This window comes from Lepisosteus oculatus, chromosome 2, assembly GCF_040954835.1.
Source record: "Lepisosteus oculatus isolate fLepOcu1 chromosome 2, fLepOcu1.hap2, whole genome shotgun sequence".
Taxonomy (NCBI): Eukaryota; Metazoa; Chordata; class Actinopteri; order Semionotiformes; family Lepisosteidae; genus Lepisosteus; species Lepisosteus oculatus.
Genome location: NC_090697.1, coordinates 63076522 through 63102555, shown reverse-complemented (window position 1 = coordinate 63102555; position 26034 = coordinate 63076522). Strand labels below are relative to the sequence as shown.

The window sequence follows — 26034 nt, the reverse complement described above, 5'->3', positions numbered from 1 at the left end:
AATTCTATTTGAGGCTAAACGGGAAGCCCCAGGGAATGAGTAGGAGTTGTTAAAAGTGGACACATTACACAGCTGATGAAAACCCAATAATAAGATGGAGATAGGCTGCTTACTACCACTCAGGAAGAGACTGACCCTTATCCATACTGATCTGCAGCATGACATATTTTCTTTTCATCGATCACTACTGTAGTCAGTCTTGAACCTCTTCCCCACTTGGGGTATTATCGACTGAACTCTCTCCCTCTGTGAGTAACCAATACGACATTGACAGAAACACTTTATCAAAATGTTCATGCTATTAAGCACAGTATCAGGTAATCATATTTCCCAAGAATTCCTATAACAATCACCACACAAACAAATAACCATGACCTTAATTGTTTTGCAGTTAATTGGCTTCTGTACTTGTACATGGACACTGTGACACAACACCAAACACAAAATGGAGTAAGCCACAACACTGGATGTGCTGTGGTATCCCTCATGATTTTTAACCAGAGTTAAATTTGAAGCTTTTCGATAGTTTTATTCTGTTCATACTTTTCTTTTGCTTTGATTTGTTGATAGTTTATATACTGTAGGACCTTATCAATATTTTGCGTGAGATTACTGCACTTCACTACACTATCTTAATTTTACCACCATATACAGTATATAATATTTGCATTAAGGGACATCCTAACCTTGTGTATCACACAGATCCTGAAGTGAGCAAATGTTTGTGCTGAGCGCCACTCTTTGTACTGCAGAGGTGGAATTGTCATGTGAAAGACTGAGTAATTCATTTATGGCTTGCAAAGGGATGATAAATATTTTTTTATAGTACAGTTTTCTTTTAACTTAGACTTGTAATTAAGCTTTGATTTTTATCCCTGTTCCCTTTGGCTAGTTATCTTGTTTAGTGACTGTCTGCTTGGCCGAAGGGGATCTGCCATCACATGTATTACTGAGTACTTCAACAGGCAACAATATGATGATGTCATTGCAGTTACCTCTGGAGCATCCAAGAGGTATCCTGGCAACACACGACACATTTTGAATGCTTTTCTTACTCCAAGATGCCATCAAAGTAATTGTCTGGAAGACAATAAAGAACAAATAATGTGAATGTTGTGACCAGAAAGCATAATATCTTGCAAGCATCTGTGTTCCATGAAAAAAAAAACTTATTCTGGATAGAGGATGTGAGGTGAGTCAGTATTAAAAAGAAAAGCATATGTGTAGGTGGAAATATCAATGCTTTTCCATCAAATGGTAATAAAAGTACAAATAATTAATTTAGTAGTTATTCATCCAAGATGATTTAGAAAGACTAGGAGTTGAGCTCTTCTTCAATAACTGCTGCATTGGAATCACTAAAGCAAGTATTTTAAATCTAATACAAACAGCGGAGTAGACGTTCAGTAACCTGTTCAAGGTGACACACAATAAATCTGGTTATAAAACAACCCTGGTACCACTCTCACCTCCTGTTCGAAAAGGCTGTAGTTGGCCTCTTTTTATTATAAATAGTTTAAGAACATGGATTTTTGCCTCTGTGCTGGGATTTAATCATAACTCTGCACCCACATACTGTACCAATCACAACCTCTTCACAACTGAATTCAGCAGATGTAATACTGTAGTTTTAAAAAGTCGACAAATCCAACTACATTTCTTTTGGTGTTTCAGTAGCGAATTGATCCAAGGTGTGGGGTGGAAACAGCTGGGGTTACACCCCTACACATCCAGTGGTATTAACAATACCAATAATTCATTTAGTAGTCTTTTGTCCAAAATATTTTACAGGAACTAGGAGATTTTCTTCAACAACTGCGGTTGTAGGATTACAGGAAGCAGCTGTTTACAGCTGTTCCTTGAAATGAGCATGGCTGAACAGCTTGTTCAAGACCCCCCCACAACAATTTGTCCAAAGAAATGGTTTAGACTGCTCTCATTTTTAATGAACTTTGTGAAACTTTGTTCACACCTTCCCCCTTCTCTTAACGACAGACTACTTTTCTTCTAAATTCTCTCTACTCACTGTAGGTTTCATTTCACACCTCTCTACACCTATCCTGACTTCACCTCTTGATTGGCCTCTCTTTCTGTTCCCTACTCCCGCCCCTCGCTCCTCCTCTCTTCCAGCTTTTGTTCTCCCGCTACATTGCCTTTGTTTACTGCCCTTTATCACACCTGATGAAGGCTCCACGGCCAAAACGTTGTGTTTTCTTTCTTGTTTTTTCAGCATGGAATAAACCTATTACTTGTTCCTTTGCAGCCTACGCATGCTGACACAGCTATCCACCTGAACTATGTATCCGTTAATGTTGGATTCATCCCCATCACGCAATTACATTGCAATCTCCTGTTAATGCAGTAGATTCTATTTAATGCATTTTGTTTTTCAATAGGTTTAAGCATTTAATTATTGGTCCTTTGATTTTTGGGTTTTCCCTGTGGTTCCCTTTTTGGCTTTACTCCATGAGAATTTCATGTAGAAGAGCCAAAAATGGAGTGGAGTTGGCGTTTGCTGATTTTCTTTGGATTATCCCCCATTCCATTTCTTTTTAAAATGTTTCAGAATTTCTCTTTAGAGCCATGCCACAGAGCAACTGTTACCCGAATCATCTAGATGTAATCAATCCATACAGATAGCCTTGACCATAATAACATTTTCTGAAGCCTTCTCTGGCACTCTACTGTACTGTATGTCTCCTGCCAGTTTTGTGGTTACAAATTAACATTTTGCAATTTGTCATTTTGCATTGTGCATATAGGAAAACTATACATTTAGTTTTGCTTAGAAAACCTCATTAAGCGTTCGTCAACTTAGCAGTGTAGCTCAAAGTAGATTAACACACAATTCAATAGTTTGGTTAAGGAAAGTATGGACATTAAACATTTAATGCAATGATCCTTCCTCCTGCTCCTAGGCAGCCACAGAATAATCTGGATTTCTTTCTGCCTGAACCCTTACTGACTTAATTTAATCCATTCTTGACCTAATTAGTCTTAATTACAGCTGTATCGAAGTCTTTGATCTTTGATGAGATTGAGCTCCCTATAAAACTTTAAGGGCTGTACCTCTCCAGAAACAGGAGAGAGATCCATGACCCTGGGCATTTTATGCAAACAGGGTCTGGTCTTTGTTTTGGGCAGTCACATTTTCTTTCCATTTCTTTCTATTTTGTAATGATTTAATTAGTCCGAATTAGCAGGACTGCACAGTCTTTATTAGCTCAGGGTTTATGTTTTCTCATAAAACCTGCAAGATTGCCTGCATGTGTTGTGTGTTGCTTCCATAGATTAAAAAATGCCTTCATCATTTCCCTAAAACTAAATTTTGCTATGTCTGCACCTTCACACAATACACAAGGGTTTAAAAAAAAAGAAGTTGCACTCAGTGTAGCTAAAATATTCCACACGTAATAAGGTACAAAATATTTTTAAGATGTCTTTCTTAGAGGACATAAATATTGAGATTAAAAGTAAAACATTTTTCCTTGTATGATCATGTACTTCAGTTTTTCAGTGCAAGAAATGTCATTTTATCTCTACCAGGATTTCAGAGCTTGATGCAAAACTTAGTCAGTCAGCTCTGATTGCCCTCATTTATTTAATCCCCATTTTAACCTCAGAATAAGAAACGATTTTTTCTCATTTAAATGGTAATTTTAAAGAGGCTGGACATGGAATGCATAGTGCTGCAGTTATGTGTTATTTTTGCAGAATCCAGTTTATTGCTTTATTGCTTTATTTACCCATAGATGGCATGTGTAATGAGACGATTCTATTAAAGACCATGCAGTCTGGCATCAGCATCTGACATGATATTATATGTATCGGTGTATTTCCAACAGGGAAGGGATGGAAGATTGGCAAACTAAAAAAATGAGGAAATATAATAAACAGAGGTCACTGGCAAAGAGCGCTGTGTGTAAAACTGAAATTTCTAATCAGAAGACTCCATTAGGCATTCAATGAGGGGAAGAGAGAAGGGGTGGGTTTGGGGATTAAGAGAGAAGAAAGAGAGAGAGAAAAGAAGCAGAAGATGGCTTAAAGACTGAGAATGAGATAGAACTAAAAACAGAGGGAGAAAGAAACACAGGGAGTAGGCCTTTGAGAGCACTTTCCAGGACTCTGACTCCAGATGTACAGTTACATCAGTGCAGTTTAAATGTGAAGAAGCACTGTGTAGTTCTACCTTTCTCAGACTATCAACCAACTAAGCAGCCAGTATAACACCTGTTCCTTTGAGGCCCAGCTGTCAGCTTGAACTTGTCTGTTCTTCTCTGTAGATGGAGTAATTAGTTCATCCTCTTATTCTGTTTCTCCAGGTCAGAAAGGACCAGATAGAAGATATTTTCTTCTTTATTCTCATTTTGTTTCCGTTCTTCTGCTCATATCACAAGTATGACCTGTGTTATTCTCTGTTATTTGTGCTTTGTCCCCACATGACCCATGCTGATCCTGGAGAATTGCAGTTTTACTTTTCTTATAGGTCAGCTCAATCCGGGCTCTCCATTCTTTCTCATAGAAGAGCAACAGACCTTTCCAATTGCAATTTCAGTTGATAATAATAGCTTGTAAGCGCTTTTATAGCGCTTTTCTGGACACTCTACTCAAAGCGCTTTACAGGTAATGGGGACTCCCCTCCTGGATGATGCGACGGCAGCCATAGTGCGCCAGAATGCTCACCACACATTAGCTATCAGTGGGAAGGAGAGCAGAGTAATGTAGCCAATTCATAGAGGGGGATTATTAGGAGGCCATGATTGGTAAGGGCCAATGGGAAATTTGGCCAGGATGCCGGGGTTACACCCCTACTCTTTTCGAGAAACACCCTGGGATTTTTAATGACCACAGAGTCAGGACCTCGGTTTTACATCTCATCCGAAGGACTGCGTCTGTTTACAGTATAGTGTCCCCATCACTATACTGGGGCATTAGGACCCACATGGACCGCAGGATGACTGGCCCCTGGTGGCTGCACTAACACCTCTTCCAGCAGCAACCTTAATTTTTCCCGGGAGGTCTCCCATCCAGGTACTGACCAGGCTCACACCTGCTTAGCTTCATTGGGTTGCCAGTTGTGACTAGGCCAGTACTGCCAGTACTGACTTGGAAAAAGCGGTAAGAAAGTGAATGGATGAATATGAAAGTGGTCTTAATCCACTGATTGAGGACCCCTATAAACCTCAAAGACCATGGAATCTTTAGGCAGGTTAGGAATTTGCCAATACTGTACATCTGTTACTACAGACAAGTAGAATAGTAATACCGGCCAAATAGGTTCAATAATCGAGACATATCTGTGTGGACAAATAAAATTCAAGTACCAAATTTCCAGGGCTGAGGATAGATTGTCTTGGTTTAGAACCACACCTCCACTCTATTCTGAATAGTGGTGTCAAAATGAATCCTTCTTTACAGTCTGACCCAAAGTTTCTCTGATCACTGTCGCCATCAACACCCTACCCCACTGAAGAAGGAGTGCCCAATAAAGTGTATGCCTAGCTCTTTAATATACCAGAAAGGATAGATGGGTCATATGATTAATCTTTTGTTTGTAATATTTCATTCAATATGTTCCTCTAGACCACAAGCTGATTTCCATGTTAGTTCAAGTTGTAGATATAAAATCCTAATGACTGTGATGATGGTGATGGTCATTAGACACCTGTCTAGCTAAAGCATCCAAATGCTTTCTTTCTGGGACATTATCATTTAAACTGACAAAATAATGGATGTTTATTATTGCTTGTAAAGAATCAAAGTAATGAAGGGCAGGGGCTCTGAAGAATTTAATGACCTACTGAAATGTGCAAAAATGAACTTAACAGAAAACATTCAGTTAGCCATGAAAATACATGAAAGAATAAGAATCGAGGACAATCCCCAAACACTCGAAAGAGGTGGGATTGCTTAGGTTTTCTCTTTTCTGTGAGGAAATCAGATATCTGGAAAAAAAAAGTCAAAGAGCTGGAGCAAGGGAGTGTCAATGAGAAGACAATCATCTGAGAAATGAGGTGAGGGAGGGTAACTTAAAAATATGAAGGAGAGACCTGAAACACATCTAGGTCAGAGAAGTGCCAGCCAGGTGTTCATAAAAATATTAAGGGGGCTAAAGTCAAGTCAAAACTATGGGCCACTGAATTTGTAAGCCCTCTTTTTGACTGTGAAAAGCAGACACATCTGGGATATTTTGCGTCTGGATCTGGAAATAAGCTTCCTTTAGGTCAGTGTCCTCAAACCTTTGTAAGCACAGCCTGAGATCTACCCAGTTCATCAGTTTGGTATCTGTGAAGGGGGAGCAACAGTTGGTCTTGATGATCTTAAATTGGACGAAAGTCTTCTTGTAGTACTATGTGGAACCATAGTAAGCCTTCACTATAAAAGCACAGGATAATTAAATGAATTGTGAGGACTACCAAGCACAATTCTATTGGAACACATTCACAACACTGGATAAGTCTCTTTTTTTCCCTTTAGTTCACTGCTTAGTTGATTCACTTTCATGTTATGTCCGGAAATCTAGCGAACACGTTATTTGACAGTTCACCAGCTGTCACGGATGTCAGAAGGGACGAACCTTGGAGAGGCAGGAGAGCGGAAAAAGACCCATATGCGTAGTGGCAGAACGGGGGATTAGCCCGGGCTCAACAGTTCAGGAGTTGAATAGAAACCAATGCCCTCAGGCAGCGGATGTGGGGCGACCTGGTGCTAGACCGGTCTCAGGACATCTGAACTTCAATGCTGAGCGAAGGGCAATGAGAGACCTGGAAATATATAGCCCCAGAGAGACAGACACCGGAAGGACAGCAAAGCACAGGAAACTAGGGACAGGACAGAGTAGGAGTGCCCTCTGGCTGCAGAGGGAATGACACTAGCATCACACACTATATAAAAATCTTTGCTGGACCTTCCCTTCACTAAACCACCTCACATTAACATGGTCAGTTGAATAATAGGCAGCATCAAGTTGTCTGAGTAGATTTATGCTTCACCTTTTCTCTTAAGGACCAAAAGGATAAGAAGTTGTCTTTTTCTGCTCAAACTTATGTGCACAAATAAGATAGACATGTCAACGGATTAATTGAACTGCAGTGAGAAGCATTCAGACACATCCTGCTGCCGTTTCTGAAAGAATCCACAAACGAAGATTTCATTCGTCTTGCTGCTGTGGAAACCAAGTGACATGTTCTGGATTGCTGTAATTATGTCTGTTTTTAAAGACTTTGAATAAACCATCAGCAGCTGCAGTTATTGCTTCTATAATTACTTCACCATCTTTGAATTGCAGTGGCCTTACCTTCTGCCGCTACTTTGGAAAAGGATAACTCTTGAGCTTTCACAATAGCCTACAATTTGTTAAATTCTTTATGTGAACCATGTTGTTCAAGGAGAAACTATCCTTTGCATGATTGTATATTGTTGTATCAAGTCTTAAAAGATACATGTCTCCCACTGTAAGTATATTAAGTGATTTAAAGTAACTATACTTTAACTAATCATCTATATACAGTATACTGCATAAGTAAGTAATGAATCCACATTAACAATTTAAAAGTACCAAGTGTGCAGTACTGTAGTTAGCTTTGATGTCTTGCAGTGCTAGGGCCCCCGCTTTTAATTCCAGATAATGGGGCTTTATCTGTGTGGAATTTGTATGTCCTCCCTGTGATCATGTAGGTTTCCTCTGGGTGCATCGCTTTCAAACTATCCAAAAACATACTAGAAGGTTAATTGACTTCTGGGAAAATTGGCCCTAGGTGTGAGTGCTTGTCTGTGTGTCTGCCCTATGAGGGATTGGAGTCCCATCCAGGGTGTATAGCACCTTGCTACTGTTGGTTGCTGGGATAAGCTCAGCTCCCTAGCCACCCTGAATTGGAAGAAGTTCTTAAAAAATGGTTGGATGGATGGAGGTACTAAGCGTACTAAGGACACATAATTGCCATTCTATGCTGAAGCAGTCACCAATTTATAACACTTACAAAGGACTATGGTTGCCATCATCTTTATTTATGAGTTGTTGTAAACGTTTTATTGCACCACAATAAAATCTTTCTTGACCAAAATTATGACACCCTTTTTTTCCGACATCTAAGAAAGTTTAGAAAAATAGCTAGTTTTTGACATTTATTTTTCAAGATAAGTCCATTTTTAAATGTTTTAAGCAAGATGTTAAGCAAGATGTTTATCCTAGTTATTGATTGTATAAATACTAAAATACATTTTTTGTTACAACTTAATGTGTAGTTGACCTTTTTAGGAGTTTTTGTCTGAACAATTTTGTCTTCAATTTTAAAAACAACATTTTGCAAAAGAACAGAATATTCGGATATGCTCTATTTTTAATGATTGTGTGTCCAACTATGCTTTGTGTCGGCTTCATTTTAAAATGGAGGATCATGCTAAATTTTTGTTTCAGCTCTCTCTAATCCAGCTGTGTTGTAACATGTTCACCACACACAAAAACTCTCTATGTCCCTGAATGAACATACCATATTACTTGTCTTCTTGCTTGAAAAACAAATTGTGCTTAAAATGTTTCCTTAAGACTGTCATGGATGGTGACCCCCGAATTGCAGGAACTGTTCTTAAAAGTTAGTTTTGTAGCTGACTACTTCACATAGCTATTTTAAGAGTGTTAGGATCCTTTATTCCACTTCAAGGACCCCATGACACAACAATTTTTTACAACTGCCTTTCCAACACATAGAACGCTAGCTTTCACCCCACACCTCCTTACACTGTTTTTCTCTTGAGTCTAGCTTGGGGGGAGGAAGAAAATGCTGCCCTCTACAGAGTCCCTGGTCATGTCCCTTGAGCTACATGCTCGGGGCTTATTGATTAACTGGTCATTGATCGCTGATCAATCTGCATGCAGATGACCAGGTGTAACGATGCATTGTCCCAGTCTCAGTCTGAAGCCCAGTTAGACATGTCTCACAATCCCACATGTCACATCTGAACTGCATGGTAATTAAGAAGTGTCTGCGCAAGGAAGACATTTGATTAAAGGCAAGCTCAAGAACAAAAAAAGAGAAATGCACCACCCTCAGGGAGACACTGCCCATTCCCTGCAAACTTAAATCAACATAGCCTGTGACACTTGTTGCTTCCACACACATTTTTCTTTCTGTAACAAGAGTTCTCACAATTCCTGCCTTGTTCTAATACATCAGTTATGGTGTATTATCATTTAAAGACAAATACCAAAGGAACAAGAGATTTGTATATATTTCTGTTGTTAGATATTTATGCCATAGAGAGCAAGAATCGTCAGATGTTATTTGTTTTCTAATAAGACCTTATCCAAGACAACTTACACACTTTATTAAAGGGGATCTCCAATGTGATGATGTTATCCAGTCAGTCGGATCCGACTCTCAGCGATTCTATAGGCCATCTCTCGCCACGCTTTCCGGTCTTGGACTTTCCCTTTCAGCTGTTCTATGCCTAAGCCAGTGTCCGTTTGATGGCGTCGAGCCACCGCGTTCTTTGGCGGCCTCGTCTTCTCGTTCCACTTACCATTCCAAGCATCATTGCTTTCTCCAATGAATCTGATCGCATCACATGACCAAAATAAGTGAGCCGGAGTCTGGTGATCTTTCCCTCAAGTGAAATTTCGGGCTTGATGCACTCCAGAACCTCTTTATTGGTGACCCTTGCTGTCCATGGTATCTGTAACAGTCTTCTCCAGCACCATAGCTCGAAAGTATCCATCCTCTTTCGGTCAGCTTTTTTAGGGTCCAGCTTTCACACCCATACATTGATATGGGGAACACAATAGCATGGACCATTTTGCATTTGGTTGTGAAGCTGACGTCTTTGCTCTTCAGATTTGGTGCATGCTCAGCATCGCACTACGGCCTAACGCAATTCATCGCCTGATTTCAGTCTCCAGTTCGGTCGATCATGGATCCAATATACACTTCTCTTATTTGTGGTTCATTAATTCCGGGAACAGTTTCAAGGAATACTTCACCTATTCATCAATAATGACCATTTTATTCAACTTTAGTCTTACAGGGTACTTACAGTACCATGGTGTTAACAGTTGAAAGTCATTATATATATATATTTATCGTTCTGTATTGTACACTGCTGTATTTGAAACAATTTATGTTATTCTTAAGCTAATTTAGTACTTTAAAAGAAAAGGGATCATTATGTTGCTACATCAACTTCATCACGTGCTATGCTCTATGTGCACTGTCAACTGAGATCTTTTGCTTTATGTAACAGGGAAAAGCAAATTGCTGTGATTGCATGGTCTGGAATCCCCTGCACTGCACCTCTGCTCACCTTATTCTTTTAGCATCGCAGCAACAGCACGTTGATTCAATCCAGCTGAAGGCTGCTGATTTCATTAGGGCAGCGAAAAGATCTGAAAGAAATGACTGTGAGGAGATGAGAGATAGAGATGCAGACATAGGAAGAGAGATTTTCTTTGTACAAGACTACAAAGACCAGATAGTGTGTCTTTTTGATCTTAAGTTTTTTTCCCCCTGGGACATGCTACTTTTGCTAAATGGACTTCAACAGAGTAGCCCCAAGATCTTTTTGGTAACTGGTTTGAGCTTCATGGGGTATGCCTTGGGTGCTGTGTTTCAGTTAGTATTCTTTTGTCCCCTGCTCTCTGCTCAGCAAAGTTTCTTTATGTGATACCGATAGGTCCATCTTCTCAGATTGGTTGCTCTGATTTTATTTCTTGTATCTAGATGTAACTGGTGTGTGCATATTGCTGAAGTTGTTTTTGTGTGACTGCAGTGAATTGATTCTTCCCAGTTCAATGACATTGTCATGCATATTTTCATTAATGAGGAAATACTGGTTTGCAATCTTGTAAGATTTATTTTTTTCCAAAATTCTTTATAAGATGTTTTTTTTTAATTCTCTAATGTTGAAAATAAATCTTGTGTTTTGGAATGTTGCACTCCTCCTCTGTCATTGACACCACATTGCTCACCCACATCAAAGACTTGTGCATGTGGGAAACCCTAGACTTTTTTTTTTCAACTTATTTTGTTTTTTTTCCAGTCCGACAAAAAAACTAATAAACAGGCACATACATTGACTAAACGATAACCACAGCTAAGAAGAAAAACAAAAGGGTGACACCCTGAAGTCACATCCTATTATACAAACACATTCTGATGGCCAACTCCCTGGCACACCTTATGCCTGAGCAGAATCAACAAGCCCTAACCCGCCCTGCTCTGAGAAAGGCTGTCCAATCCATCCTCCTGCCAGATGTATAAGGCCCCCGTGCCACAAACTATCAGACATTTAATATTACTGGCTACAGTTAACAGCTGTTACCAAAATAAAATAGAATTGGAGATCATTCTTAAGATTGTTTCCCGCATTTCATTGTCTGGATTATAAACATCTCCCTCATTACAAACCATTTTATTCTATCATTTTATTCTATCATGTGATTTAACCCCATCTTTATTCCATTACAGCCATTCCAGAACAGATCAATTCACTTTTTTGCACACATACAAGCAATTATTATAATTTTCTTAGATTTCTTTCCTGAGAACATGATAAAATAGTTAAAGAAACAAGTCTTTGAAACCAATGGGATAACCTTTCCAATTAAAAATGAAACAGTTTATAATGCTATAGATCAATATTTTGGGGGCATTTCCAAATTATGTGTTTAAATTGACCGCTCCCCTCTTTTTGAGTCTCAGCACAGGTCTGATACAACTGACTGCATTAGCTTAAGGTTTCTACTGTATGTGTAGAAATTTAAATTGAATTAGTTTACGGCGTAAGGAATTAAACCCTTTGTATATATAATTCCCTTACCTATTCCACTTCTCAAGCCCAAAATATTCACCTAGGTCCCTCTCCTAAATTAACTCAACCGCATGACACACTGATGTTCCAGAGTTATTAACAATTTGATACAGTTGACTGGCTACATGTTTATTAGTTTTAAAAATCCCTGTATGTTTGTCTTCTATTGTGATACTGTTAGGTGAGTAAATCTTTTTGCCTGTTTTAAGAGGTGTGTCCCTGTGTTTCAAATAAAGAAGGAAGTCTTTGTTAGATATGATTTTTGTAAAGTACTTTGAAAAACCTTATATTATTTTAAAGATGTGTACCAGAGATTGGGACGTTTTTAGCTTCCCTTTCTTACTAACAAAGGGTTTTCCCTTCTTGAGAATACAACCATTCATCAAAGGAGTGCATGAGGGGACTAGAGTCCAGAGAAACATATAATTTTATGAAGAATGGAGGCAATTTCACATGAAAAGGGTTTAATAGGATTCTTGGAACATGTAAATATTTATTTCAAGCTGAAAGGAAAAGAAAAGAGACACAAGAGAGTTATTTATATTTTAGAGTTATTAAAAGATGGCTAATTATGGGGATTATCTTTCCACAAGAACCTTCTTAACAAAATGTTAAACTTTTTGAAGCAATCTCCTGAAAAATTAAGAGGTAAAATGTTAATTTATGTATGTTAATCTTACCCCAGTGCAAGAGGTGAAGGTCATTCCATCTAAGTCTTCAGTGATCTTTTTCACAAATAATGTCATGTTAAAATGAGGAATATCTTCTAACTGAGGTTCTTGAATTATCACAAGATAAAAATATGACTTTCTTGTTAACTTCAATCAAAATGGAGGGGATCAAACATAAAGCTGTTTGGTTTTGTAAACTGTATGCCAATAATCCACCAGCTTTATCACATACAGTATATCATAATGTTTTATTCTTAGTTTAAGAAAATAAATTTCAAATGTTTTATTCAGTACGTTCCCCAGTTCTATGAGCTTTAACCAGGCTTGAATAAATCTCTAAATGTTCTAAGGATTAGCTTTATGCTGCCTTTCCATATTACTGTAGATAATGTAACAGTTAACTCTTCTACACTCTTAAACCTTTACCTTTTCTGTTGGGTTGCATAACTTATTATCCAACTATGACAAGTAGTTTTCTATGCTTCCCATACAGTAGAAAATGATGTAACACTCTTTGCATTTATTTGAAAAAACTCTTTAGTTTTGTCTTTTGAATTATGGTTTCGTTTATTGCTTCAGGGAAGGCTATTCAAATGGATAAAATAATCTTGAGACCTTAAGATTTAGAGATCCAGGTCCTCTATAATAGATTCTGTCCAGGACTAAATCTCCCTCCCTAAACAGATGCTAACCAATGAATGGAAACCAATTTACCTATTCTAAACAGTGTCACTAAAAGTGATAATTGTGATCATTTTAATCTTTCGATTCAACAATAAAGGAAATCGAACTTCATAAAAGGGCACCCTCTCACAACACAAGCTTCTGATGACAATAATGATGTCTGTTCTGTTCTCCCCTCTCACAGTTTAATGCCCTAATTGATAAGGATCTACTTACAGACCTGTATGACACTGGTTATTGCGAAAGTGAAAACATAATAGCTCCTCAAAAACATTTAAGCATAAGTTTCTCAGCAACAAATAGCAACTTAGTACTTTCCCATTTGGCAATAACTAATTTTCAACCTGAACTGAAAGCTCCAGCAAGTGGTTTTCAATTAAATTTCGCTGAACAAGACAGAATTTTAAGTGCAATACCCAAAAACTGTAAAAAATAAATGTAAATTCAATGTCAAGTGTACCATATTCTGTTTTTATTCATTTATAATACCTTATGAAATAGCATGCAACCTTATTCTATTATTTTTGAATGATAAAATAAAATCAATGAATATTCCAAGTTCTCCTTTTGTTGAATGTAGAAAGAACTATGATGTATCCTCTCCCTAACATATATTATTGGGTCTATTAGAATAGTGACGGCAGCATCTGTCCTTGAAGCAAAATCCTTTCCCGAAATTGGCTCAGACACTTACCGTGGTTCCACTGCCAAAAAATGACGTTGTTGGGGTTTGTGGGAAGTGACGCTAACATATAAAAAACATTGTAAACTTTCTATTTGAGGGTCGAAGGTTCATGGTTTTGTTGCACATCAGCGAGAGGCTCTAGCGCTGTTTGACAACTGTTTCAAGGAAATGTTTAATTATTTTATGGGTCATCATTTTTTATTATCAATGTCTTTAGCACTGGCTTTGGATAACGTCGACACTTGAACTTGATGTATGACCCCAGACCTCTGCTTTCTCCCTGGCCGATCGAAGGTACAGTATTTCCAGCTAGCTGGTGAAGAAAATGAGGAATTAATTCACGCAACATTACCATTCCTATCCTGAACGTATGTGACGCATCTACAACTTATGCAAATTCATTCTAGTTACAAATGCAGATTGACTGCTATTAACCACTCCACCAGTAAAGGTTGAACATAAATAAATATATACAGTAAAACAGGGACATTTTTTAGATGTAGTGCACAAACGACAAAACATGGCGTTAACCAAAGAAAATAACATTCTTAACAGACGTCCTAAAATGCCATGATTTTGGTTTATATGGTCTCGTTCTCAGACAGCTGATGTTGTTTTTAAACTACTTTTAAAAGTGTTTATACTTCACGAACCAATAGTAAGCCGATACTATACATCACGACTATACCTGTGTACTAGACTAGGTTTTATTATCAGAATGTACATTGGTCTACCTTCTCTTTTGGGGATACAACTATACTGTGATACCAAAGGCCGTCAAAAGACTCGGTATTTATATTTAAATGCTTAAACCATCGATAACCGAAATGGGAAAATATAATCATCTGTCAAATTAGCTGAAGCGCTAAACGTTTGATTATTTATCCTGTAGTGCCCCTTGCGGTATATTGAATATTGCACAGTATTTTTGTAGCATTTACCAAACGTAACAAAACAAAACAAAACATTTTTGCACCCTAACCAAACCTGTACGGATTAAAACAGATGGATTTAGTAGTTACTTCTTAAATCGTAAGTAATACACAAAATTGACAATTTATTATTATTGTTTTATGAAATAGTAAAAGATTAACGAACTACAGTATGATATCAAATATCTGTGTCTATACATGCTACCTCCGTAAGTAGGCCGCCAGATGGTGTGACATAAGAATGACGTCTAATGTGTGCGCAGTGGACTGTCCGGAAGTGGATGGTATGGCGCTGTTATTAGTGAGACATACGGTACAGAGTATTCTGTGGAACACCGTAGTGAGGCAGGACGCAGTTTGTTGTAACTTAACTTTTTTGTGTTACGGAGAGAAAAAGTCAACGTAATCAGAGGTGCAATTTATTTTGTTTAGTGGCAGCTTTTGAAGGTTATTTGGACAGGTTTTTGTTATGAAATGACTAATCGTAGCAGAAGATTTACAAACTATCTGCGCAGTCTTTTTTTTTTTATTGTCAGGGCTCTGTCTTATAATGCTTGGTTATAAGAAATAAAGGCGCACAACCTTTCCTTAAATTTAAATTGACAGTGAAGGGTTGTTGTTCCTTATCTGCTTGACCTGTCTGCAATATGCCTGCCGTTTTTATGATATAATTATTCTTATTCTTCATCTTTGTTTTGGAATTGTTTATAGAATCCCATTTTAACATCTCACAGAAGTCTTGAAAGTATCAAATGCATTCCTGCCTATATTTAGGGTAGCTCTTGTAATGTCATCTAACATATAGATTAGTTAAAACGTATGTTACAGGTTTTATTGGAATCAATGATGTGATGTCCTTACTGCATGAACTCAGACTTTCGAATATCGTGTTTGTAATAATTCTTAATATAATTTACGATTAGGAACGAATTGTGTGATTATTCTAGTTTTATTTCGAGGTGGAGCTATTCTATACATTCTACATTGTTCCTTCCCTCTGCCTACTGTTGTTGCTCTCTCTGTGGCTTTGAGCAGCTCTGTAGTGGTATTTCTCTTTCACTCTCCCAGGGTGTGCGCAGTGTGCTGCAGTGGTGTAATGATGCCTGCTCGCAGCAGTGTGACCAGTGGGGTGCCCAGCAGCAAGGTGAAATACTCCAAGTTGGCAGACAGTGATGATGGCTACATTGACTTGCAGGTAAGAGAGGAGAGGTGGCAACATTCTGTCTTTGCCATTGCCATGACAACCGCAAAACTCCCCTGAAATGAAAACCCTGTTGCACCCTAAAGAATGACCATCTAAACAAAAATGTTTTGGTTTTTTTCTGGGAGACTTTAGTGGCCAGCATCACTTTCTGGTGGCTTCCTTGACCTTATTTATTCAATTACTAAGATAATAAAGATATGTACAGTTTTATGCAACCGTTTGGGCACCCCTGGCCAAATTACGTTTTGTTGATTTTCTAAGTGAAAAGAAGTTAACAACCTCTTCAGCAAACAAACCTAAACTAAACATATTTTGGCAAAGGTTAGTACACATTTGCTATTAATTTGCTGAAGCCAGCGGCTATGTCACCCTGCAACTTACAATTGGCAACCCACTGAAGCTAAGCAAGTGTGAGCCTGGTCAGTACCTGGATAGGAGACCTCCTGGGAAAAACTAAGGTTGCTGCTGGTAGAGGTGTTAGTGGGGCCAGCAGGGGGCCCTCACCCTGCGGTCCATGTGGGTCCTAATGCACCAGTATAGTGACGGGGACACTATACTGTAAACAAGCGCCATTTTTTGGATGAGACGTAAAACCGAGGTCCTGACTCTCTGTGGTCATTAAAAATCCCAGTGTGTTTCTTGAAAAGAGTAGGGGTGTAACCCCGGCGTCTTGGCCAAATTTCCCATGCCTCCTAATAAGCCCCCTCTATGAATTGGCTACATTGCTTTGTTCTCCCCCCCCGATGGCAGGCAGAGCGACACCCCGGTTGGAGTATTCTCGGTTGCATTTAAGCTCAAAGATTTGGTTCAAACCACCAAATGGAGACGGGCGTGCCGAAAAGCGGACCCTGCTGATGCGGGATTAATGCTAGGATGAGAGACTATTTATTTGCTGAATTTAACAGATTGAAAATAAATAAAACAGTAAATGTGGAATGTGCAAAGATTTGGGCACCCTATCAGTCAATACTTAGTAACATTCCCTTTGTCGGAAATCACAGCCTCCAAATGTTTCTCGTAACAAGCTAACAGTCATCCTATTCTTGCTTTAGGATTTTTTTTTCCCACTCTTCCCTTCAAAACGCTTCTAGTTCAGAAATATTATTAGGTCATCCTGCATGCACTCCATGTTTGAGATCTACCAACAGTTTTTCAATAATATTCAAGTCTGGGGATTGTGAAGGTCATTCCAAAACCTTAATCTTTCATTTCTTGAAGTAGTTCATGGCTGATTTTGAGGTATGTTTTGGATCAGTGTCTTGTTGAAATATCCAACCTCTTTTCAGCTTCGGTTTCTGCACTGACTGTGGGACATTAGCTTCCGGGATTTGTTGATACTTAGTAGAATCCATTCCTCCCTCTACCCGCACAATATTTCCTGTGCCATTGGCTTGCACACAACCCCAAAGCATAATATATCCACCCACATGCTTAACAGTTGGCCAGGTGTTCTTTTCTTCAAACACTTCTCCTTTTTTTTCTCCAAACATACTGTACCTTTGGTGATTGAAGCCAAAGAATTCAATTTATACCTCATCAGGCCGTGGCACTTGGTTCCAAAACACCTCTGGGTTATCTAAATGTTGTGTTGCATACTTCAAAGGTTGACTTTTGTGATGAGATCGCAGGTAAGGTTTTCTTCTGATGACTCTTCCATGCAGATCATGTTTGTGCAAGCAATGCTGCACAGTGGACTGGTGCATTACTACTCTCATGCAAGCTAAACCTTCCTGGGATATGGGGGGTTTTGCTTTGCATTCCTGACCAGTCTAGGAGCAGTTCTATCAGATTTTTCTTGGTCTTCCAGATCTTGTCTTATTTAACAGGAAGCGTTTAGATATCTTTTTATAGCCTTCCCCTGATTTTTAAGAGTCAATTATCTTTATTTTCTGATTCTCAGTCAGCTGCTTAGAGGAGCCTATGATTGTTGAGTGTAAGCACAACACCCTGAGAGGTTTGAAGAGTCACAGAATATATAAAGCTGTGGAATTGTCATCACCTGACTTAGATTAAGGCCTATCGAGTTAATTTAAGTTCTGAGACCTAACAAAAAATTACACAATTTGGACTGGACCAAACTTTTACACATGCCACATTTACTGTTTTATTTTTTTCAATCTGTTAAATTCACCCAATAAATAGTAACTGTGCATTAAAATTGGCAGAAATATGTCAAGTTATGTTTGTTAGCTGCAGAGGTTGTGTTAACTTCTTTTCACTTGGAAAATAAACAAAACATGTTATTTAGTCAAGGGTGTTATCTAACGTACTAGAATTCTTTGAAGGATCAACATGGATAGATGATAACTCTGTATAGCCTATCGATCCAATGGGCACCAGGCAGGATACACCCTCAAGGGGATGCCAGCCCATCACAGGGTTCACACACCAGGGCCAAGAAGCTAATCAACCTACCAGTACGTCTTTAAACTGGAAGAGGAAATCTGTGTAAATGCACGGAGAACATTCAAACTCCGCTCAGATAGCACCTTGGGAATTGAACCCAGGGCCCCAGCGCTGTGACATGGCAGTGCTAGCAAAGGGCCAACGTGTTGCCTTCTATAAAGCATAAAAAATGTTATTTTTAAATTACCTGGAACTTTTGGACTGTGTTCCACGTATAAAATCCGTTCTCAAAATATAAACTATAGCAATCCAAGGTTTCCAACAAAAATGGGGTATTATCTTAAAGACCAAAGTCTTTAATTGGGCAGGGGCAGAAAGCGTCTACCACAGGTATCCATTTTAGACCTATTGCTCTTCCTTTTCCATATCAACAACTTTGATTTTGTTATAGTTAAATTTGAAAATTATCTAAAATAGTAAGTTAGAAAATAGAAACTGCAATTACAGAGAATTACAAAAAGCTTTGACAAGATGGACAGTGGACAGCCACTTGACAAACGTGACATTTTAACATGGCTAATTTAGCTACTTAGTGATCCACAAAGGGAGCAGGGATATGCATTATACAGATTACATGGATAATTCTGAGCTGAACGAAACTATGCATGAGAGGGTCCTATTTATGGTAGATAATTAAAACGGGAATTAACAAGGTGCTATGCTAATATATGACACATTAATAAAACCTAACTTAGAATCTTGTGTTCAGTTTTGCATATCATAAAACAAAAGGGATATTAAGTCCTTAAAACAGTTTAATAAAAGCAAATAGAATGATTCCAGCTTTATGGATCTTATTCTATACATACAGGGCAAAGTATACCTTGGAAAGAGTTCCAGACCTGGTCCTGAAGAGTCCCAGTCCAGTTTGTCTTATGGGTGACTCAAGTCATTTGTCGTTTTTAAGATTAGGAACACTTGTAATTTATTGATGAATCTGGTAAGTCATTTATTCTATTAAGGGACTTCAGTAGTTTTGCTCTTAAATACTCAAAATCACCAGCTTAAATGATCACCATTAAATTGTTCCAGGTCTCTGGAAATTGATGATCAAAAAGCTGCCTATAAAACATGCTGGACAGGGATCTATGGGAGCAGAAGGAGCAAAACAAAGACATAATTGAAAACTGACTTAGTCTTCTCTTTTTAGACCAAGAGTAGAACACACTTCTTTATACAGTATTGTGGATCTCTGGGAAATGCTTCCCTTCCCTTATTAAACTACAAACTGAGGAAATTGGGCTAAATGGCCTCCTCTGGTTTAGATCCTCTGTTAGGGTTCTAATGTTTAAACCGCTCCAGTTGTTCAGCGACAATTAAAAAAAAACGTTGTACGTTTTTTTTAAAGAAAAATATGCAAAAGTGTTTTACATATTTAATAAGTCATTTTTACTGTTTTATTTATGTTAATTGTTTCATTCAGAATATATGAATGTTTAAATTTTACAGAGATCTGTATTTCTAAACCTCACCCTGTCAGCTTGTACCCATGGTTGATGTCTGGCGATTAGAATTGACAGATTGCATTTCTGTCCTGCAGTTCAAGAAGAGCCCTCCTAAAGTGCCATACAAGGCCATTGCCCTAGCAGCTGTCCTCTTCCTGATCGGCTCCTTACTGATTATCATAGGTGCCCTGCTGCTCACAGGATACATTGAGGTCACAGTGAGTACAAAAGTCCAACAGGTCCTCTTGCTTTAATGACAATAATGACATACAGCCCTGCCAATCTTATATTGAGCACACTTCTCTTAATACTCAGTAGCATGCCAGCAAGCACAAGGAATAATCTATTCTGAAAGACGTGTATCTCTTTCTGTTTTGTTCATGCAGGGTCAAGCATAGCTGTATTTAAATTTGGGCTTCTACCAAGTGCAAAACTCTGTAGGTGTTAAGAAATGGTTTTGGGGGTGGGTGATTCACTTAATATGGCGGTGTTAGGCAGTTGTCTAGTCTTTTTATATTCAAAGTTTTTAAAGACAGTTGAGTACTCCCTTTAATCCCCTACCAAAAAAATAGCACTTTCTGTCATTCAACACTAGTTGCTTTGATGAACAGAGGAGAAGGTGGACAATTTAGAATTTTAAGATGGCTAAAGTCTCAATTCAAATTTAAACAGGTTATAAATGTGAACAAACCTACTCTTTCCAATAGTCAAGTAATTTTAATAAGCACAAATCTTCAGGATCTCATTTTTGCATTTCATACAAAATTGATATGCAATGATTGAAATCTGTGAAATCAGGAAAGTCACATTTTAAATGTTAAAGGACCTACCGAAGGTTCAACATGTGTTTTATGCATTTTGACAATTAATATACATACACCAATGGATATGGACCAGTATGGCTATAGAAACTAAGCAACTAGGGATCATTGTAGCCAAACTAATACTGTAAAGTTTACCTCTTATTATGGCATATTTTTCTGGAAGAAAGTTTGGCATTGGTATTAAGATGTTTGGATGTGAGGTACTGTATCTTTGTTGTGGTTTGACCACAAAAATACTGTTTATGAAATTGGTAAATACAGTATAAGCAGGATGTCCATTTTATTTATTTTAATTCTGATGCAATGCAGGTTTAATTTTAATGACGATGTTTAGCCACCAGAATGTAAGGCAGTGTAATATAAAGACGAATGAAGCCAGCTGTACTGACTTCTGTACTGACTCTAAACTGATTCTTAAGACTGTATTCGATGGATGAACATCACTCTGACGTATGTCCTTTCAGTGTCCTTATCTTAGCCACCTGAAGTCCAAGTCTTATCCTGCATGAGACTGTATTTAAAATTCTCCCAGCATTAATACCCACCCACGTGCAGAGTGTCACCAAGGGATATGGAACAGTATGGCTGTAGAAACGTAGAAACTAGGGATCATTGTAGCCAAACAGTGACCTTTAATCTGGGCTAAGTCTTGATGTGGGAGGGCATTAGTGTTTTAAACAAGAAATACCAGTGGCACTTCATTAATCTTTGTTGTTGTCTTCTGTGTCTGTTCCAGAATCCAGACCGCACCCTGCCGGTGCTCATCATTGGAATTCTGGTCTTCCTCCCAGGATTCTACCATCTACGCATTGCTTACTATGCCTCAAAAGGTTACCGTGGCTATTCCTATGAGGACATCCCTGACTTTGACGACTGAGCCAATCAGAAGTGTTTTGGCCAGTCTCAAAATGGATAATGGATTAGATGAAAGAAGGTGGGGTGTCCCATCTACCCTTACATGTAGGTGTACTTTTTCTGAAGCAGTGCATATCTTGTACACAAATTAGTTCTTCTGCTTTTTTGAATTCTGTTTGAACTAAACCAACAGATATATTTAGGGTTCTTTTTTCAACAACAAAAAAACATGTTTCCAAATTTTCCATGCAGAGGTTATTCGGTATTTTATCATTTAAATAAAACAAGAAAAATAGTTTTAAAAAAACATTTTTAAAAATCTCTCTTTAAATGCTTCTTATGTATATTCCTCCTTATATCCCAAAACACTATGCAAAATTGTATTTTTATAGTGGGGAGGGGAGTCATTGTAAAGTAACCTTGGTTTCCTGTTAAATGCCAGATTAGTCAAAATAAATTTCACAGCTATTTTCCCTTGCGAAATGTGTCAGGACAGCACACTTTAAAGCTGATTCGCAAGAGGACTCCACTATTCTGAGCAAACCATGAATCATGTCTTTCAGGTCTCAGCCACTGAAACGCCATGTTCCTTCTCCTACTCTGTTATGCCTTGCCACAATAGCACGATCTACTTTTCCATACAGATAATGTGTATAATACAATACCTCACACAAAAGATAGCAAACGCAGCAAGATCTGGTATAGCTTAGTTTTGTACAACATTGAAGACCTGTCGTGGGCACACAGATTTTTATACCATGGTGGTTAATAGAAATTTGTGCAAAAAACAATTCCATTATATTGGATGAATGTTCCAAAATGTAGAGCATTGTAATCCAACACAAATGTAGGATTTTTGTACAGTATTATTTAAATCAGTATAGATAATTTTGAGATTTCCCAGAGATACCAATGTATCAGGTAGCCTTCAGATTAATTTAATACAAATGTAAAATATCAATCATTATTCCCTCACCTACTTATGTATTTGGTGCAGTTCCTGTTATGAGTCCATATTTCTTGTGTCTTATTACTGTGGATTTCTAGGTTACATTACATTTTAATCCCTGGTTTGATTCTTTTTACTAACATACTTTAGGCTTTAAAGGAAATGGTAAACACAAAGCTGTATAGATGCTCCAGTGGGTAAGATAAGATGGTACCAGGAAGTTCTTTGTTCATACCCTTCCTCTGCCACTATCACTCTGTCACCCTTTATGTGTTTCCTCATCATGTTGTGGTGTGTATAGTAGATGATTTGCAAAACCAAAGTTCTTTTTGTAAATATCTCTGCTGTAAATGTTATTGATACCTGTTTAACAACCAAGGATAAAACAATCTCTCAAAGTAATATCATCATTAGACCTATACAGCTTGTTAACTACATTAATTACATACTGTAGCATGGTCCTGTCTGATTAGAGGCTAGACTAGACTCCTGACTAGAGTCTTCAAGTTTTCATTCCAACTTAATGAGCTAACAGTTAGGTTAACTAAATAATTTTCTCCCCAGCTTTTGGACACTTGTAGATTTCAAACAGACTATAAAATTGTTTGGTATGTTAAAAGGCAGCAAAAGAAAATGACTGACGGGGTGGATAAAGCAAATAATTAGATCAGAAAAGTTTTAGGGCTTTGAGAGAATAAAGCCCTAGAAGGCATTGGGATCCTAAGGATATGGTTTAGGCAGCTTTGCAGGAAAAGGGCCTGCGCAGGGTTCAGCATTACTGGTACAGGCTAGAAGTCTTTCACTTCCGAATAGATGTTAATTTTGCCACCTTGTTGAGGCTGACTCCTTACCATCTATCAAGCAATGGCTGAAGGAAATCATTGGATCAATAAGATACTTGTGTTCCTATGTTCTGCCAGAGTAATAACTACTTGTCTGTAGATGCAGTGTGTATGTACTGTATACTGTAGCTCTGCCAGGGCATTGTGGGAGCACAGTGACAAGGCTGCAGATCTGATTTATAACTTTGTGTAGCAAAATAATCCTAGATTCTAAAATGTATTCAATATTTGGCTTTTTTACATATAAACATTGCACTGAAAAAAGCAAGGACTATGGCTTAAAGGACATCTTTTATTTATATTTGAAATATACCACTATACTGTATAAGCATTGGTACTCTATTTCTTAAATTACAATTTCTCTTTAACCACTGGCTGGAATGCATGAGTTTGGACTAGAGCAAGTATGAATGACAAGTGAAGGTTAACAGTTTTAGTTACACTTTATAAATTAATTTATAGATCAATTAAAAACCTGTTTCAATTAAAGTGGGCCAAATCGTATATCTGCAGATATATGTATAAGAACATATTGGATGTATAATACAGTATGTGACATAATGCTCTAGCTTTTTTAACTGTAAAGACTAGGAAAGTTGTTTTGATGCTTGAGAAGCCAGCATGCAGAAATCCCTGAAGCTTTCTCCAGTGCATGGGGAAATTGTAGTAGAATGTAACTAGATTATTACAATCTATTGCTGTCTTTATATGTTTATCTCTGGTTTGATTTTTGTCCTTGTTTTTTCCTTGGAAGGAACAGAACATTGTAATGTTTAGTCTGCTGCTCAAATCTTCCTGAAGCTGGCAGAGACCTTTTGTAAATTTCTGTTCTTGTAAAAAAATAAAAAATAAAGAGTTGAATAGTTAAAGAAAACATCATCTGTCCTTGAATCATTTCATTTTGCACTTTTGAAAGATAGCTTTGTGTAAGAGCCAGATGAGTGAAAATGGAAACACACTGTGACCTATAGGAAAATGTAGCATTTTAGTGTCTTCCACTCAAGCAACTTCTATTTCTCTCACAATGCCAGTAATGAATGTGTTGCATTATTATAGTGTATTTCATTCCCCGAAGAATTCCAAAGCAGTTTATATACACTGTATACAGGAGGGGATCAGCCTTGCACCCATTGCTATTTAGCTAGGGATAACACCCCTATTCTTATTGTAGCGGAGCTAGGTTGGGCATGGTGACGTCATCGCCCTCCCTGCGCATAGCAGGGACCTCAGCCGCCTGGGTTAGGGGAGGTGTCCTTTAGCTCATTCGGCTGGTTCCCTGTTGCGTTATGCATAGAGACCCGGGTTCACGCCCAGGTGTTGCAGGTCAAGCCTGCTGGGGCACATTATGAACATCTGTGATCTTTAATGACCAATTAATGAGAACATTCAAGGGATGGCACCCTTATTTGTCATCACTCTCGAGCATATAAATTCTGGGCCAGAGAGAAGAGTGCCACCCCATGGTCTACCACGAGGGCTTTCCTTCCAAGTCCCGAATGATCTTTTTACTGGCTTATCTACTGCGATCTGTTGAGACCAGGCTGCAAGTTGGTTATGCTGTAGAAAAATCGGAAGATATTGAAGACACATTTCCTTTCTTACAAGTAACCTGTCCATACAGTATATTGCAGTTTGCGGACTTTGATATCTGATGATGACACATTTGCTTCCAGAATGAATGTTAGCCAATATGTGGTCTACACTGAATATTGTGTTTTGAGTGGTAATGCTTTGTTTAACAAATTTCTTGTGAAGTTAAAATGAATGTTCTTTCAACATAAAAAAACAAATTCTTATTCAGTAATCAAGACTAGAATTTGTATAGAAGTTTCAGATGCTTGTCTTGTGTGATGTTGAAACATGCTCATTTGCCAGTGAATGTTTATAAATGTCTTAGGTTTGACATGCGGCGGTCTTGTTAATTACCAGAATTATTAACATTCAATCATAGAACAAAACGTCCCATATTTAAAGAACTTTTAAGCACTTTGCTAGTGCTAGCATGCTGTTTAGGAAGAATATTAGTCTTTGCCAGTCTGATTTCAGTGTGGGTGTGACAGATGTTTAAAAAATATGAATATTGCTTTCTTCCTAAAATCTTACTATTCTTTACTGTAAATGTAGTGAAAACTGTGTTTTTACTTTGATATACCACAATTAAAATTTATGGTGATGCATATTTGCCTGTCTATGAAATTCTGACAGGACATATGGAATTTCCGAATTGTATGGATTTTAAGAAGACAGTCTGCATTATGTGTTAATTTGTGAGGGAAATTAAATTGAGGGGGTTTAGTTATCTCTTTTGAGATCCCAATACAGTTTTAGTAAATTAATAGGTATGGTTGAATTAAAAAAAAATTGTATAATCTCTAGATACACTACATCTATGACAGGACTGGTGTTGTGTAGTAGCCACAAGTCGTTGCTTTTGTCGAGGTTTAGTGTAATGTAAGCATAATGAAATCATGCCCTCTTCTGGCCAAGAAGGGGTCGATTAATCTCAGATGTGGCATCAGACAAAACTGAAGCAAAATTGCAACATTTGTTGGTATTTCCTTTTTGTGCATATTTATTATTAAATACAGTAAATTGGATTAAGTATCTGATTATTAAAGAATTAAATCACTTCTTCAAATATTTGCTTTAATCCAATGAAAGGAATAAAACCATGTTCATGGCTACATTTTTAGTGAAGACATGCCAGAAAAGCTAAACTGAAAAAATACAAAAGT

General features: G+C 37.9%; 1 protein-coding gene across 4 annotated transcripts in view; it reads left to right on the top strand.

Annotated features, from left to right (window-relative positions):
* Positions 1–24173, top strand: part of LOC102689301 (transmembrane protein 230) — an 89522-nt gene extending 65349 nt beyond the window's left edge. Inside the window, exons 2-5 of one of the 4 annotated variants that reach the window (XM_015345393.2) lie at positions 14060–14136; positions 15843–15969; positions 19925–20047; positions 21390–24173. In XM_015345393.2, coding sequence (XP_015200879.1) covers positions 15871–15969; positions 19925–20047; positions 21390–21530 — 363 coding nt within the window. In that variant the 5' untranslated portion in view covers positions 14060–14136; positions 15843–15870 and the 3' untranslated portion in view covers positions 21531–24173. Of the gene's footprint in view, positions 1–13920; positions 14137–15065; positions 15187–15842; positions 15970–19924; positions 20048–21389 lie in introns of those variants that run through there. The other 3 variants (XM_015345387.2, XM_015345383.2, XM_015345397.2) reach the window with 3 other exon arrangements.
* The last annotated feature ends 1861 nt before the right edge of the window (positions 24174–26034 follow it).